The sequence below is a fragment of the Nyctereutes procyonoides genome, unplaced genomic scaffold, assembly GCF_905146905.1.
Source record: "Nyctereutes procyonoides isolate TBG_1078 unplaced genomic scaffold, NYPRO_anot_genome, whole genome shotgun sequence".
NCBI lineage: Eukaryota > Metazoa > Chordata > Mammalia > Carnivora > Canidae > Nyctereutes > Nyctereutes procyonoides.
Genome location: NW_026575117.1, coordinates 975,586 through 992,004, shown reverse-complemented (window position 1 = coordinate 992,004; position 16,419 = coordinate 975,586). Strand labels below are relative to the sequence as shown.

The 16,419-nt window shown below is 42.4% G+C and overlaps 1 protein-coding gene across 1 annotated transcript in view; it reads left to right on the top strand.

Moving 5' to 3' along the window:
• Positions 1–513: 513 nt before the first annotated feature.
• SPTA1 (spectrin alpha, erythrocytic 1) overlaps positions 514–16,419 on the top strand; it is a 62,682-nt gene continuing 46,776 nt past the window's right edge. Inside the window, exons 1-13 of the mRNA XM_055334029.1 lie at positions 514–750; positions 1,779–1,904; positions 3,807–3,947; positions 4,623–4,769; positions 6,962–7,095; positions 7,625–7,769; positions 9,406–9,560; positions 10,508–10,643; positions 10,760–10,861; positions 12,464–12,601; positions 13,214–13,324; positions 14,909–14,986; positions 15,131–15,286. Coding sequence (XP_055190004.1) covers positions 514–750; positions 1,779–1,904; positions 3,807–3,947; positions 4,623–4,769; positions 6,962–7,095; positions 7,625–7,769; positions 9,406–9,560; positions 10,508–10,643; positions 10,760–10,861; positions 12,464–12,601; positions 13,214–13,324; positions 14,909–14,986; positions 15,131–15,286 — 1,806 coding nt within the window. The remainder of the gene's footprint in view (positions 751–1,778; positions 1,905–3,806; positions 3,948–4,622; positions 4,770–6,961; positions 7,096–7,624; positions 7,770–9,405; positions 9,561–10,507; positions 10,644–10,759; positions 10,862–12,463; positions 12,602–13,213; positions 13,325–14,908; positions 14,987–15,130; positions 15,287–16,419) is intronic.

Below are 16,419 nucleotides of genomic sequence, written 5' to 3'. Positions count from 1 at the left end.
TACACAATGTATGAGATATATTTTATGTATAAAAACAAACATTTCCAAATGTTTGTGCATGTCATTTATTAAGTTTATTGCAAGCCTTGTTTAATTATTCATTAAAGTAAATTCAGAATGATCACTACATGTCAATAGTTTTTTAGCCTTTGAAAAGAAAACAAAAGTTGATCTCTCTTTTATGCCTCTGAAATGTGTGATTTCGTTAATTTATACTTGTCTTCCATCATTCATCCAAATTAATTCTATTTATAGAACTTAATAAATGTCGGCACACATTTATGTGAAAAGTTAGAAAAATGTTCTGAATGATAAAGAATTATTAGCCTAAAGATTAGCTGTGTATGGTTGAAATTATGTAAATACACTAGAGCCCTTGTAACAATAGGATTTTACAGGCTTCAAGACATCCAAATATAAGTTCAACATGAGTAAATGTCTCGGGACATATAAAAGGGACATCCCAGAGATTTGAGAACCAGAAAGAGATAGAAAATTTTTAACTTTCAGGCTATGGAGAGTGGCGGACCAAAAGTGCTGGAAACAGCGGAGGAGATCCAGAAGAGGCGTCAGGAGGTGTTGACTCGCTACCAGAGATTCAAGGAGCTGGTTGCTGAGAGGGGTCAGAAGCTTGAAGAATCCTATTACTACCAGGTTTTCAGACGGGATGCAGATGACCTAGAGAAGTGGATCCTGGAGAAACTCAAGATCGCAGATGATAAAAGCTATGAAGACCCAAGTAACATACAGGTACTCCGTTCCTATGACTTCAGGCAAGACTCTAAGTAATCTCCAGGGAGGGAAACAGTCTTGTAATGTAAGTGCATATTTAGTTATCTGTAAGGGAGTAATGTCACAGAAAGTTCAGATTACCTGTCACGGACCATAATTCTGCCTCTAAATGGCCCGTGTCTTTAACTTCTTAAAGCCTCAGTGTCTTCTTTACAGAAGAAACTCTCTCTTTGCTTGTAGTCTTAATCTGAAGTCAAGCTGTGGCCATAATAATGAGTGAGATGTTGAAGAATTTATGATGCATCAGGCAATTTCCATGTTTTGAGGTGAAGAAATGTCAGTGCTTTCACTCTGCTTGCAATAGGAGTTGGTGGAACTTTTCCTGGGTTTCTCCAAGGGGCTCTCCATGCCCTAGCTCAGTCCACATGACAGGTGTCAGGAGGAGAGCTTGGGTGGAAGCTCCTCTCCTCCTTGTATTGCAGCATATGACAGAGTCATGACCAGAAGAAAGGGTTACCTGCCTAAAAGGGGTCATTGATGTAGGAGAGACAGCACCTGCATTAATAACAAAGTGATATCTATTAAAGGATCAATAAATACAGGACAATAAGAGTATTATCTGATAAGCAGAAACCTCTCAATTAAAAAAAAAGCCATTATTGTAATTCTCAACTTCCTCATTGTCTTCAGTTTTTCATAGCACTTGCTTCCTCTTTTCTGAAGGGAAACAAATGTGGGACATCTTTTCATTCCCACCAATGGCAACTGAGACTTAAAAGTAACAGGATATTTACTGGAAACTCCCCAAAGGCAATGGGGACAGGGCAAAATATTTCTCTGTGACCCATGACTTTGAGCCTGGGTTGGCCTGAAGTGACCATTTCTATTAGGATATGACTCCTCCAGCTCTGGTCATGGGTTATCACTGTATCTAGGTTGTGAAACAAGTAGTTCTGCCCAAAAGTAGGAAAAGGAACAGAAGAACCCCTTTGTGGCCCAGGGACACTAGGCTTCGTTAGCCATAACTTCTGATTTCTAAACTTCAGGGCAAGTACCGGAAGCACCAATCCTTTGAAGCAGAAGTGCAGGCAAAATCAAGGGTCATTCCTGAACTGAGAGAACTCAAGGAAACTCGCTTTGTTGAGGGGCATTTTGCCTACGAGGAAACCACAGTAAGTGTACAGTAGGGCTCTGTAAGACACATTTCCAGGGGTTGATCACGTTATCAGAGTTTTCATTGACAATGCCAGGTATAATGTAGGTGGCTTGAAACTGGGGTTCTTGCCTCTTATCTTCCACCGGGGTGGGACAGGAAAGATGACAGACGTCCCCATGTCCCCTGAGGCAGCGGGGAAGAGCTACGATACAAAAGCTATCCTGGGAGAGCATCACATTCCTCCTTGGCCACTGCAAAATCCAGTCCACTTCAACCCAGTTATGTGTGTCCCAGACAATTGGCTTTCCCAAATGTCATTTCTAATGATTTCTTCTGCTTTCAGAGTCCTCGTCCTTTAGACTTTTCAAACAAGGGATGCTCTGCCAAGTGAATCTTCTTTGATATATCCCTCCCTTGCCTGTGATGCCTCCTTCTCTTCACCGCCCATATGCTATGACAAATATTATAGGTATCAAAACCCACTCTTCCATTCATTTCAAAAAACTCCTAAAATTCCTTGTCTTCAGAAAATCTCCCCTAAATACTGAGGACTGAGGACTGTCACCAATTTGGAATTCATTACTGATGTATCAACTCTCCTCTGACTTAATTTCCACACTCTTCCAACCGAGTTTTTTTTAATATATAAATTTATTTTTATTAGTGTTCAATTTGCCAACATATAGAATAACACCCAGTGCTCATCCCATCAAGTGCACCCCTCAGTGCCCGTCACCCAGTCACCCCCACCCCCCGCCCACCTCCCCTTCCACCCCCCCCAGTTCGTTTCCCAGAGTTAGGAGTCTTCCATGTTCTGTCTCCCTTTCTAATATTTCCCACTCATTTTTTCTCCTTTCCCCTTTATTCTCTTTCACTATTTTTTATATTCCCCAAATGAATGAGACCATATAATGGTTTCTGTTGATAGAGTCAATTCAGGATCTATTCTGTGCTAGTAGATTTTTTTTCCGTTTGTTTGTTTTTACTGCTTAAGTATTTTTGAAACCGCCAAGCCAAATTTATGTAACATATTTAAAAAGTCTTTCCACATTTAGCGTACAAATTCTAGTCCATTTTACTGTCAAGAAAAATATAGTCTGAGTACACAGACTTTAAGCAGAAGAGAACCTAACTGAAGAGAACGTAACAAGAAAAAATCTCAACAAGTTATTTATTGATATAAAATAGAAATTATTCTTGTATTATTCACAGCTTTGTGTGCCACCAATCCCCTAATCAATTAAAATAGTTGAGAAATGTTTGAGACATCTTCACAACTGTCAGACTCCCTGTGCTCTATCAGACCACAGAACTGTAGGATTCAGAGAGAAATGTGGTCTAACAGTGGAGTGGTTGAAAAATACAAGATTCTTGAGGACATGACGTAGATAGTACCTTCAATTTTACAAGTCATGTAATACATGACTCACCTGGCATCAAAGCCTGCAATTATATAGCCTCAAAATTCTCTTATTGCTTTGGTGCCACTAATTTCCCTTATAAACTGGCAACATTGCAGCTCTTATTCTTTCTGGCAGACAGTTCATGCTGAATTTCTTCCCAGTACTTAGATCACCCTCTGCCCGTCATCTACCTATTAAAATCCTATCTGTTCCTCAAGCTTCAATTCACACCGAGCACCATTACGTGAATCCTTATTCCACCCTGTCTTACTGTTTGTAATCATTTCATCCTTTAAAAGCTCTAAGCATCTTCTTCTCTTATGGCAGATCATATGCGGCTTGGTTTAATAGCTACTCCTGAGCACTTACTGATTTCCTCCTTTAAACATTTGTTAAGCAATTAATGCATGAGTGAATGAGGTTTTTATCCAGGCCCCTCTCTGCACGCGTCTCTGCATCTGTACCTGCTCCACAGCGGATACGGAGTCTGAGCAGTTTTGCATCTTCTCCCAAAGACCCATCTGGAAGAGCTGCACAGAATATGGAACCTGCTGGTAGAGCTGACTCAGGAGAGGGGTGCCCTGCTGCTGCGGGCCCTGAAGCTCCAGCAGTACCTGCAGCAGTGTGCTGACATCTTGGAGTGGATCGGAGACAAGGTACGGGGCCACACAGGCCACGAACAGGACTTCCCATCCCCATCCCAGGCACCCCAGCATTCTAATACAGGCTATTCGTAAAGCATTCAGGGTATCTGTTCCTGGCCTTTGTTCCCTGAAGGAAGGAATTTTGGCAAAGATTTGGGGGTATCCTAGAGATTATTGATATTGTGCATGGGAAAAAGTGCTCTAGGCCTGTCCCTGCCTGCCTGCCATGACCCTTAGAGCTCCTTCTCCTAAATATTTGCCCTTACTCTCAGTCCAAGCTGAGCGTTGCCAGCTCTTTTCCTAAGGGTTGCCTCTCAGTACCTGTAAGTATGGAGGTTTCTATTTTGCTAAACACTTAAGGAATAATCCCATAGTTAGAACAGAAGATACACCCAAGTAAGTGTTTACCGCAACGTGTTTGTAGATACTCCATGTGCTGAATTGGGTAGAACCAGGATGAATTTATTTTTCATGTTCTAGAACAAAAAAAGGGCACTTCCAGGAGCTTTGGTCTACAATGTTCTCCCTCAGGAAATATGTTCCTGCTTTAGGACCTTTCCTAAAGGGCTGCCCCAAGCTCTACCAGCCTCCCCTTCTGAGCTCTCCTGGGTGTGTAGGCAATGGTTTTGGGCATTGGAATTACAGAAACTGTTTGCTGGAGACTCAACAGACTTTTATTGTCCACAGGAGGCTATAGTCACATCAGTGGAGCTGGGTGAGGACTGGGAACGTACAGAGGTTCTACATAAGAAGTTTGAGGAGTTCCAAGTGGAGCTGGCAGCTCGGCAGGAGAAAGTGGATGGAATAAACCAGTATGCCAACGAGTGTGCCGAGGTGAGGAGCAAAGGGTCAGTGCAAGGCAAAGGTTCTGGCATCCAGAACCTCCCGGCCATCAGTAGGTGGGACATGAAGGACATGAGACATTGTGAGAAAACAGAGATTCATGTCCCTGTGGTCACATGCCCAGGGGAGGGATACTTGGGTGGCTCAGTGGTTGAGCACCTGCCTTCAGCTCAGGGCGTGACCCCAGGGTCCCGGGATCGAGTTCCGCATCAGGCTCCCTGCAGCGAGCCTGCTTCTCCCTCTGCCTGTGTCTCTGACTCTCTCTCTGTGTGTCTCTCATGAATAAATAAATAAATAAATAAATAAATAAATAAATAAATAAATAAGTTTAAAAAAATATGCCCAGGGCAGTGTCATCTCCTATCTGGGTCCACCTCTTGCCGGTCCATGGACATAGAGGTGTGAGAGGGAAAGACAGTGTATGTGGGCACACATGTGTGTGCACATGCATGTGTGCAGAAGAACTAGACCCACAACGATGTAACTCTTGTGCAGAACACCTACCACTTGTGTTTAAGCTGCACCCTTTCCTCATGAAGAAGAACCAGCATAAAGTAGCAAAGAATATAAAATAATGATTGGCCATCATAATGTATATGATGTCATTATGCATGATTTATTGTGAGTGGGGGAAAAAAGAAGGGAGACAGTTTTACTTTCATTCATTTAAGAAAACTTTTAAATAAGTTTTCAATGTCTGAGCAAACTATTCAGAGTGAGAAAAACAACCGTGGAATATGCAGGAAAACTGGGGAGCCAGCCTGGTTTTTACATGATACAAGGGAATTAGAAACTCTAACCATTGGTCGTTGTGTTTCCCATTTGGTTTCACCATCACTGAAGCTCCAGGATGGGAACAATCCTTCTGTATGAACAGAACCCAGACTTCAGGATGCATGGGTTGGGGGAAGTAGCCTGTGTCTCAATTTTTTCCCAGGCCACGTTTCCAGCCATCTCTAAACTTTCTCTCTCTACCTCCTTTGTCTCATTGTGGAAGTTCCTTGGTTATTCAGGACTATCTAACACACCACCACAAAACTTAGAAAAACAAACATTTTCTTTCTTCCAGATTCAGTGATTCAGCTGCTCACCTAGGCAATTCTCCTGACCACACCTGGTTTTCTTGAGTGGCTGCAATTATCTGGTGGCTCAGTTGGGGTGGAGGGTCTAAAAACACCTTGCTTCCATGTCTGGGGCCTTGGTTCTCACTTCCCATCAGAGCATATTTTTTTATGTGTCGGTGTTCCAAAGGTAAGAACAGAAGCCGAAGGGCCTCTGTGGCTGAAGGGCAGGAGCTCATATCATTTCTGCCACATTCTATACTAAGCCAATCATAGGCCAACCCAGATCCAAAGCCTGAGGAAACGGACCTCCCCTCTTGCAAGGAGGTCTTCATGGCAAAGTAATATGGCCATTTTATCTAAGCAACTCTAGGAAGGATTAATCCAAAAAAGAACGTGTCCTCTGCTCTCGAAGAGTGAGACCCACACAGCTATAAATAGAAAGGGCTATACATTCAGGAAGGAGAATGTAGAAAATTCTGTGTGAAGAGGCTTCAGAATGGGAATGGACATTCCAAGAGATAAGGACAGAAGGAGTATAGGAACTGCTCAAAATCACAAGTGTCAAAATAAGCTGATGCCATTAATTTAATCTAGTATTCACAAATCTCAGTGCTTCAGATGGTGTGCAATGATGCATGGAATTTTCTGAGAAATTGAATCTGTGTGCATGTGTGTATAATTCTGGGAAGAGGGAAACAACTCTTCTTAGATTCTCAAAGGTGTCAGGACCCCAAAGGAGTTAAGAACCACAGTAGCCGAGTTGTGGAAAATAAAGTCATATTTCACAGAGGGAACTTTTTCTTCCTGATTCTCAAGGGACTTAGCAAGCATCAGGGTGGAATTCTGAAAATAACACAGGGGCTGGGCAATCCATGTTAATAGGCTGTCTCAGTGCTATGAGAAAAAGATACAGACAGTATCTGGTGGTTTGGCCTCTAGATTTTGGTAATATTGGGTTGGGTTAAAGCTAGGGCGCAGGGCTAAGGCAAAGATCAGGGCCTGGCTGCAAGGTCATTCTCCATTCCTGGCAAAGTAGGAACCCGTGTGAAATGAGAAGTATTCAATGATTTTTGGAATATTCTCACCTTTGTCTAATGCCAGTACTGGTTCTTCCCACAGGAGAACCACCCTGAGCTGCCCTTGATCAAGCAGAAGCAGGATGAGGTGAATGTTGCCTGGGAGCGTCTCCATGACTTGGCTCTGCAGCGAAAGGAAACACTGTCCAGTGCTGCAGATCTCCAGCGATTCAAAAGGTGTGAATTTGGCCAACACATCATGGGAAACTCTGCAACAGCACCGTGTTTGTACTTGTGCTAGCCTCTGACTACTGTTAGCAATCAGTGGCCAATATCTCAAACCAAAGTAAGTCATGTGCTTGCACTTAAGGCAGCAATGGAGAGTGCAGTTGAGGCAACTGTGACCCACCCTGTAGCCAAGTGTGTGATGACCAGAGCCCAAAGCAGTAAAACTGGCACGGAGAATTAGTGATGGAAACGCTGCAGAGACAAGGGAAGTATATTAGGAACTGGATGAGGGTGGAAGGTTGAGTTGGGAAGAAAAAAGACAGTAAGAGCTGACCCAGATGTGGGAAGTATATCTACTTCCAATGACCAGATATTCCCCAGGCCTCTGTAACTCAACTCAAATCATTCAAAGCAAGAATCCTTTACATTACTTTTTGCTAATGAGTAGGAGTTCAAGGTAATTGCTAGCTGAGTGAACCAGGGTGGTCTTTGCTGTGCACCTGCCATTTTCTTTGTTGGGGCTCATGTTGTCTGGCAGGGATGTGACTGAAGCCATCCAGTGGATCAAGGAGAAGGAGCCTCAAGTCACCTCTGAGGACTATGGCAAAGACCTCATTGGCTCTGAGGACCTACTTCATAATCACAAGAGCCTTGAGAGGAATCTTGCAGTCATGGAGGACAAGGTAAGCCACTGTTGGAAGCATAGGTGGCCTCTTGGGCTGGAAGAGGCATATGGTGGCCACTCTGCCTCCAGAGGACACAGTAAATTCACTAGTTTGATGAAGAAGAAATTCCTTGGCCCTGAATATACTTCCTTGTTGTAGTTCATAACTTGTACATGGATATTGGATGTCCTTTATTTTTATTTACATATACGTACGTGTTTCATATACTCTTGTGTTTTTGTAATGTGCTTCATGACTTAAAAACAAAAAAGATACCTCCAAGAATGGTTTTCTAATCTTACCCAGAACCTGCAGTCAGAGAATCTTTCCTTTTGTCAAACCAGCTGAATCCTGTTTCTTTTTGTCCTTGACTCAGTGATAAGGGAAGAAATTTCTCCTTCTCCTCTTTTTCTTCCTCCTCCTTCTAAATAGACTCAGAGACACCTAGGGCACCTTATCTGATCACCCTTGGGTTCTCTTCTGAAAGCTGGAAGACTCCAGTCCTTATCCCTAGATGACTAGACATAGGCATGCTTGAGCTTGGAGCAAGCTCCGACTCCTGACACCCTCCCATCCTCGCTCTTCCCTTACAACATCACCTATAACCTCAGCTAACTCCTCTGGAGTGCATACAGTGGAATCAGCCCACTGGAGGTCTCTACCTGCTGCTCCCTGACTATAGCTTTGTCCCTGGAGCCAGTTTCTGAAAACTATCCCATTATTTGATTTCTTTCATTCTTGCTCCATTTTTGCATTTAGTCTTTTCCCCCTAATAGTGAATAATAAAATTTCATAACTTGTTGCATAATGATAATGAAATTTCAAATTCCAGACAACACCTGATTATAGTTAAATATAATGAAAGCACTAATGGTAACATATGGAAAGTCACCCAAACCCACATTTTTGCCCCAGTGGCTCTCCTCCTTAGGCATTGTTCTCAGAATGGTCTGGCATCGCTGAAATTCTTGGCAGAAATTCTCCTGGGCAGAAGTGTCTCTCTGATTTCCACAATAGTATTTATGGAAATAGTAGAGAGGGTGGTGAAGGACAGTCTGAGGTCTAAACCTTGCTTCTGACACTTGGGAGCTAAACGACCTTGTGTAAATAAAATACCCTACCTCTCAGTTTTCATATAAAAGGGGCATAAGAAGAGTTTCTACCTCTGAATATTTTATTTTATTTACTTTATTATTTTTTAACATTTTAAAATCTAAATAATTTGCCAACATACGGTATAACACCCAGTGCCCATCACATCACATGCTCTCCTTAATGCCTGTCACCCAATTACCCTATCCTTCCACCCACCTCCTCTTCTGCAACCTTTTGCTTCCCAGAGTCAGGAGTCTCTCTCATGGTTTGTCTTCCTCTCTAATTTTTCCTCACTCAGTTTCCCCCTCTGAGTATTATTTTAAAAGGACAAGGACATGCGTGTGAAGTGCTGAGCAATAAGCACTCAACAAGAGACAAAAGTGGTCAGTAGATCATTATTGCTGACATAGGACATTAGCATATTAATAAAAATTACCAATGTAAGTATATTAAATTATTAGTATTCGTATGACTGTTTTGTGAGATCTCGCCCACAAAACTTTGTCAGGATGAATCAGAGTGCTTGGATTTCCCACTAGGTTTCTGTTTCATCCCAAAGGTGAAGGAGTTATGCGCCAAAGCGGACAAGCTCATGCTTTCCCATCCTCCAGAGGCACCCGGGATTCAACAGATGAAAGAGGATCTGATCTCCAACTGGGAGCACATTCGAGCCTTGGCTACCACCAGATATGTGAAGCTGCAGGCTTCCTACGGGTGAGAAATCCCTCCTCCCTGTTGCTCTATCTCTACAGATATAACATCAAAAGCAGAAATTAAGAATGAAAAGAATCAAATAATGAGGGAGTCTACTTGGTGGTAGAAGAGAAAGGTTTACTTGTTAAGAGGAGTCCTCTGACGGCTGACATGACACCCACATGACACCTTCCCTCACTGAACCCCTTCGGTCTTCCTCTACCTGCGTAGTTGTCAGATGCTAAATGAAGTGGCCCGTGGTCCAAGCACCTGGAAAAGCAGCTGAAGAGATATCAAAATCCTGGCCCTAGCTTAGGAACAGAAATAAATTTCCAAGCTGAAGTGTTTAAAAATAAATCTAGAATTATTTCCGGAATGTGGGTTAGCTTGCCAAAAAGCTGGGTAATCGTTTCAATAGTTAATATCTATAGGTAGTCACTAAAACCCCAGAAAACAGCATTTATCTTCCTTTTACAATTCCGAATTAACTGGCAAGCATTTAATTATTTGAATAGGTAATGGTTTTAGTGGTTTCAGTTTTATTAATAGGGTTATGGGTGAGCTAGGGTGCACAGAGGCTCCAAACCTGAATTCCTAACCTGAAAGATCTCTTTTCCTACCAGGTGTTTCCTGTTATTTATATGCCATGTCTTATTTAGTGGCCTCCTTGGGAGTACTTTGCTGCACTTCAAGTGCCTGTGGGGTAGATGAGACCTTGTGATGTTGGCAAAGCAATGCCCACATACCTCACCACAGGATGGCATAGTCATCCCAGGAGTCAGCAGCCCCAAGGGAAGGACAATCTGCTTTACTAAAGGACCTGAAGCACATCAGGGGAATGGAAGGGGTAGAATTAGGGTGAGGAGTACATTGCACGTCTCAGCTCAACCCAACCCGGAGTCTTGGCTCAAAGTCCACTTATACCTGGTTTCTCCTGGGATACCCTTCCCTTCTTCCCTTCCCTGCAGGTACCAGAGGTTCTTATCTGACTATGAGGAGCTCTCAGGCTGGATGAAGGAGAAGACAGACCTGATCAATGCTGATGAGCTGCCCATAGATGTGGCTGGTGGGGAAGCCCTGCTGGACAGGCACCAGCAGCACAAGGTAGGCAAGAGCCCCCACTTCCACCGCCCTCCGCCCTGTGGGAGGAAGAAGGAGGGGCCAAGAGTGCCAGAGAGTTTTTTGCTGCATTTTAAGACATTTTTGCCTTGTGGCCATAGCACGAGATTGACTCTTACGATGACCGATTTCAATATGCTAATGAGACTGGTCAGGAACTGCTGGACGCCAGTCATGATGCTGCTGATGAAGTTCAGGAAAAGGTAATCCAGTTTAACAGTGTGTGAAATGTTGATACATATTTAGCCCCACTTAATCCCATCAGAATATGATCATCTCTGAATAGCAAGAGAAGTCATATCAACATCTTAATATTGACCCAAATTTCACACTGCTTCTTTCACATATTGCCTTAGCTGAGTTATCTGCAATTCTCAGGATGTGATGTGTGCTTCCTCACCTCTGATCCCCTATTTCCTGAACTTACCTTATTTCATCAATTTGCCTTCTCCTAATTTGAAATCTCCATACCACCTTGCCTTGCCATACATGCTCTGCTTTATCGCTTTTCTATGTTCACCTCTGAACTGCGAATTCTTTGAGGACTGCACCTATTCATCTTTGGATTCCCTAAGATGCCTGGCACATGCCTTGCTTTCCTCTCTCCTCTATGAAACCTCAAATCACACTGATTTTCTTGTATCTGTGTTTCTCAGATCTACATTAAATAGCAGGAAAGCTTTAAATAGTCAGAATCCCACTGATTGAACAATCAGGTTTGCCATCCTCTTAATCTCCCGAATCACAAGGACTCGCCTCGACCCCTGACCCCTGAGAGATTTTGTTTCAGTCACAGGGTCACAGGAAATCCTTGGGATGATCATTAAAATAGGATTTGTAGGCTCTTTGCATTTCATTAGATTTCTTTTTTTTTTAATTTTTTTTTATTTATTTATGATAGTCACAGAGAGAGAGAGAGAGGCAGAGACACAGGCAGAGGGAGAAGCAGGCTCCATGCACTGGGAGCCCGACGTGGGACTCGATCCCGGGTCTCCAGGATCGCGCCCTGGGCCAAAGGCAGGCGCCAAACCGCTCCGCCACCCAGGGATCCCGCATTTCATTAGATTTCAAACACAGCCTCTAGTGCTGGCAGATGGATGAGGTTGAGATGGCCATATTTTGAATTCACCCAGAACTCTATGGAAAAACTCAAGCATGGATTTTAATTTTTAACAATTTTCTGCCAGAGGAAACCTACATCCTTGCAAACATACCGGTTATCCTGGGATTCTGAGAATCTGTGCTGCCTTTTTGATGGAGTTAACACAACAGTGGTGCTAATAAATTGGAATTTCTCAGGCAGATGTGTGGGCAGGAACAAAGGCTCTTATGGGTTTGAGAATGTGGCCTTCTCTTTCCTTGGTAGTTCTTATTTACTTTCAGAAGAGAATGTGAACCTCTCAGTCTAATCATTTAAGTGCTCTATAAAGTTCAACTTCATCAAGTATCCACCTTTTTTAGACACTGCACTTTTCTCTGGAGCCCTCTAATCTAACAAGTCCTTGGAGTAATGGTGCACTCCTGGTATGTCCTGCAATCCTGATCTCCTTTAAACCTCATCCTTTAAACCTCTGTTTGGTACAATACTTCCCACACTTCTACTCCCTGCTTCTTTCAATTAGAATTCATCTTTTCTTCCTCATTTATACATATTAAGTATGTTGTTATACCTCTGCAATGCATTTATCTCATTTTGCCCTGCTATAGTTACTCACACATTGAAGTCATTGGAGAAGAGCCTTTTGTGCATCCTTCTAAAGCCCTTGCATTTATTAGAGACTCACATTTTCTCTTCCTTTCCAAAGATGACAACACTTGCCAGTGACTGGGCTGCCCTGCTGGGACTGTGGAACCAGCGACAGCATCAGTATGTGCAGTGCATGCTCTTGCACCTCTTCTATCGTGACAGTGAGCAAGTGGACAGCTGGATGAGCAGACAAGAGGTAAAAGGAGGGGCTCAGCAAGTGTCCAGAAGCCATTTCTCCCACCCCTCATTTATCATTATTACTACCATCAGCACCATCACAACCACTTCTGTAGGCTGGAGATTGTCCTAGGAAGTGGAGGGTGACCTACAAGGACAAGAGGCTATTACAATTCCCTCATGAACAGATGCCTAAAACAATACCTAAATACACAGCAGAGAGGCGTTAACTTCAACTGAACATAGGGCTGAATGAATATCAAAATGCTAAGGGGTCAGGAATAGAAAGTTGTGACAAGTCAGGCCAAGTTAACCAGAAATTTCCTGGAGGAGGTGAGTGGTCCTCTTGAGGCAGCATTGGGAGATTGGAATGGTGCTTGGATTAGTGAGGACAATTCTACATGGAAAGAACCAGAGACAAAGATGGTGAAGTTGTGTGGGAGGACTGGGGAGGAGTCTGAAGTTCCTGCTGCTCAAGGTTGGTCCCTACCCACCATCCCACCACGTGCTAATCCCACCTTGCTCTTCCACCATCTCCTCACCATCCTAAGTCTTTGTCTCACAGATGTTCCAAAAGCAATGTTTCTCACCAATGACGAAGAGCTGAGATGTATCTCTCTACCTTCTATAGGCCTTCTTGGAGAACGAGGACTTGGGGAACTCCCTAGGCAGCGTGGAAGCCCTTCTTCAGAAGCATGATGACTTTGAGGAGGCCTTCACCGCCCAGGAGGAGAAGATCATAGTAAGCAGTGGGCCCTGGTGCTGGCTCTATGGCCACCTCATACAATATGAGGGTCACACGTAACATGAGGGTTCTTAAAAGAGGAAACACCCAGAAAAGGAATTATACCCATTTTTGTGATCACATTTCTTACTCTACAAAGCATACTTAGAAAGTTTTTAAAAATTTTTTTAGCCATTTACATTTTCTGACAAAGTGCATGATTGTTTTGTTTTTTTTCTAGTGTAAATAGATATTATTGGATCCATATCTGATACGGAATTATTACTTGGAAATTTGAAATGTATTGTTTACATTTTTTAGGTTTTTTTCCTCTCCAGTAATGTCTTCATTTAGTTTTCTTTAGTAAAATCTAGATGTCTAAGCGACATCTATTCTTTTCCTACATATCTTCAGCTTTGCATCTCTCATCTACTGAGACCACAGTTTTCCTGTGAACCCTTCGTTACAATGTCCTGGAAACTGGTCAATGTAGAAGCAGGGCTCAGACAAGCATGGGAGGATTTTATTGGTCCAATGTACTGTATGTCTTTGGCTGTACCCTTGGCTGATGTTGGCTTTTAATTCACGCACATGCACATATACTACCACCACTGGCAGCAGCCACACCATGACAATAAAATTCCAAGTTATGTTAATCTATAGTCATTATGGTGATTAATATGGTCCCTTATCCATTCATATGTTTGCTCTGTTTATTTTCATTGGTAAAAGATTTCATTGGTACAAGATAAGTTATTGCTTATAAAATGCTATCATTAATTTTAGATTATTTTCCTATCCCCAATCACTTAATCCATCGTAAATTCTAACAATTTGAGGAGCTCATGAATGAATATGGAAAAAATTTCTGACCCTTATTCCTATGAGGCCAGAGATGTACATATAAATATGTATGACAGATAGGTCAAGAGAAAGAAGGAGGAGGAAGGGAAAGGGAGAAAGAGAGAAAGGGGCTGGCCACTGGAAATAACCATATCCAAAATGCTTCCTCTTGAAAATTCAAGAATAAGAGTACATGGGTGTCTCAGTTGGTTAAGTCTTTGACTCTCAGTTTTGGCTCAGGTCATGATTTCCTGGTCATGAGTTCAAGCCCCAAGTTGGGCTCCACGCTTAGTGTGGAGTCTGCTTCAGATTCTTTCCCTCTCCCTCCTCCTCTGCCCCTTTCCCTACTCATACATATTCTATCATCTATCTATCTATCTATCTATCTATCTATCTATCATCTATCTATCTGCCTATCATCTATCAATCATCTATCTATCAACAAATAAATAAATACAATCTTAAAAAATTAAGAATAGATCAAATATCACCTTCAAGTGACATCAAAATTCATTTACTATAATCTAGATATTAAAAATATTGTGACATAAAAGAGGTTAATTAATTGATCAAATACACATTTTAAGAGAGAATTTGTAATAGAAATCAGAACTAGGACCTAGATTTCTGATCCTGAAAGTTGTTCTCTTCCCATATTACCACATTTCCTCTTTAAACAGCTACTAGCCAAACGGTGACTACTTACTCGGGGGCCACTGAGGAAAAGCCACTTTGGTTTTTATTGTTTTTGTTTTTCAGATCTTAGACAATAATGCAAAGAAGCTGATTGATGGTGGCCATTATGACTTGGAGAACATTGCTGCTCTTCGAGATAAAGTATGTCAGAAGCCCCAGATGTGTCTGCCTGTCTGTGCCCTGGGGCCCGAGGAGTGTTGGGGCCCCGGGGACCAAGCTGGGCAGTGAATCTCATGTGTCCATATTTAGCTTTGCTGACCGTGGGTGTTATCATGGGTTTTTCAGCTCTTGGCCCGACGGGATGCCCTGCGTATGAAGGCTGCCACCCGGCGCAAACTCCTAGAGGATTCGAGGCTTCTGCAGAAACTGTATGAGGACTCAGATTACCTAAAGAATTGGATCACCAAGAAGAAAAAGTTGGCAGATGATGAAGATTATAAGGTAAGCAAGGTTTTCAGACCCTGGGCATACTCATCAGGACTTAGCTTCGTGGGACTGGAGTTTTAGAGCTGAAAGGACGCCAGAGTTCAGCAGATGAGCCTCCTTTACAGAGAAGGGCCATAAGCCCCTCAAGGCAAGATATTTCATTAAAAGCCAACCAAGACCCTGGTTTCTGGATTTCCTGTGTCTTCCTGCTCTCACTTCTTTGCTTGCTCCAGCACAACTTCTAATGTTCTGTAACAGAATGGGGGTAGGGAGGGATTGCTCCTTATTTCACTGCTTTTTGTCCCTTGGCCACCTCTGTTGCTCCCTTCTGCACCCTTATAGTACAAAAACATTGTGTTTGATCCTCATGTACACTCAAATTTACTAAAAGCCACCAAGAGCCCAAAGGTAACCTCAAGGTTGGGCATACTGCAGAGTTGCACAGTTTTGTAGTTAGAGTGGAACAACTCCTTATTTTTATTGATGAGGAAACAAAGGATTTGAATTGGAAAGTGACTTGCCCAAAGTTGTCCAGTTATTTAGGAAGCATTTTAACATAAGCATTAGAAGCATGAATTCTGGAGAAGGTGATCCTGGACTTGAATTCCCTCCCTGTTCTGTCTCAGTTTATGTGGAAATTCTTGACTTATTTCTGAGCTATAGATTTCTCTACCTTGGGGTTGTGTAAAAGATATAGTTTTTACTCATAAGTGTCATGCAATATAAACTATTAGACACAAATATATGTACTTATAAACTTTCACATTTACAATCAAGGCTAGAATTAGTCTCCTTATTTCTAGGCCAATACCTATTCCCAATATTTACTTTTCTAAACATAATTCCATTTCAAATGCATACCTCAATCCTTTTATTTCTATATCTTTATAGAACTATGAACATCTTATCTGTACCTTTCACTTTTTGAAACTTGGAAATAATATGCTTGTGTTCTCTGGAGGAGGTGTGGTTCCAGGGTATACAGAGTAAACAGTTCTTCTCCAAATGAGGTGAATGGATGGATGGCTCATGCATGGGGATGGAAATGGGAAAAAATTGTCATCTTTCATGACTGCTCTTGTTCATCTGTTTTGTTTCTTAAATTCCACATTTGGGTGAGGTCTTATGGTATATGTCTTTCTCTGGCT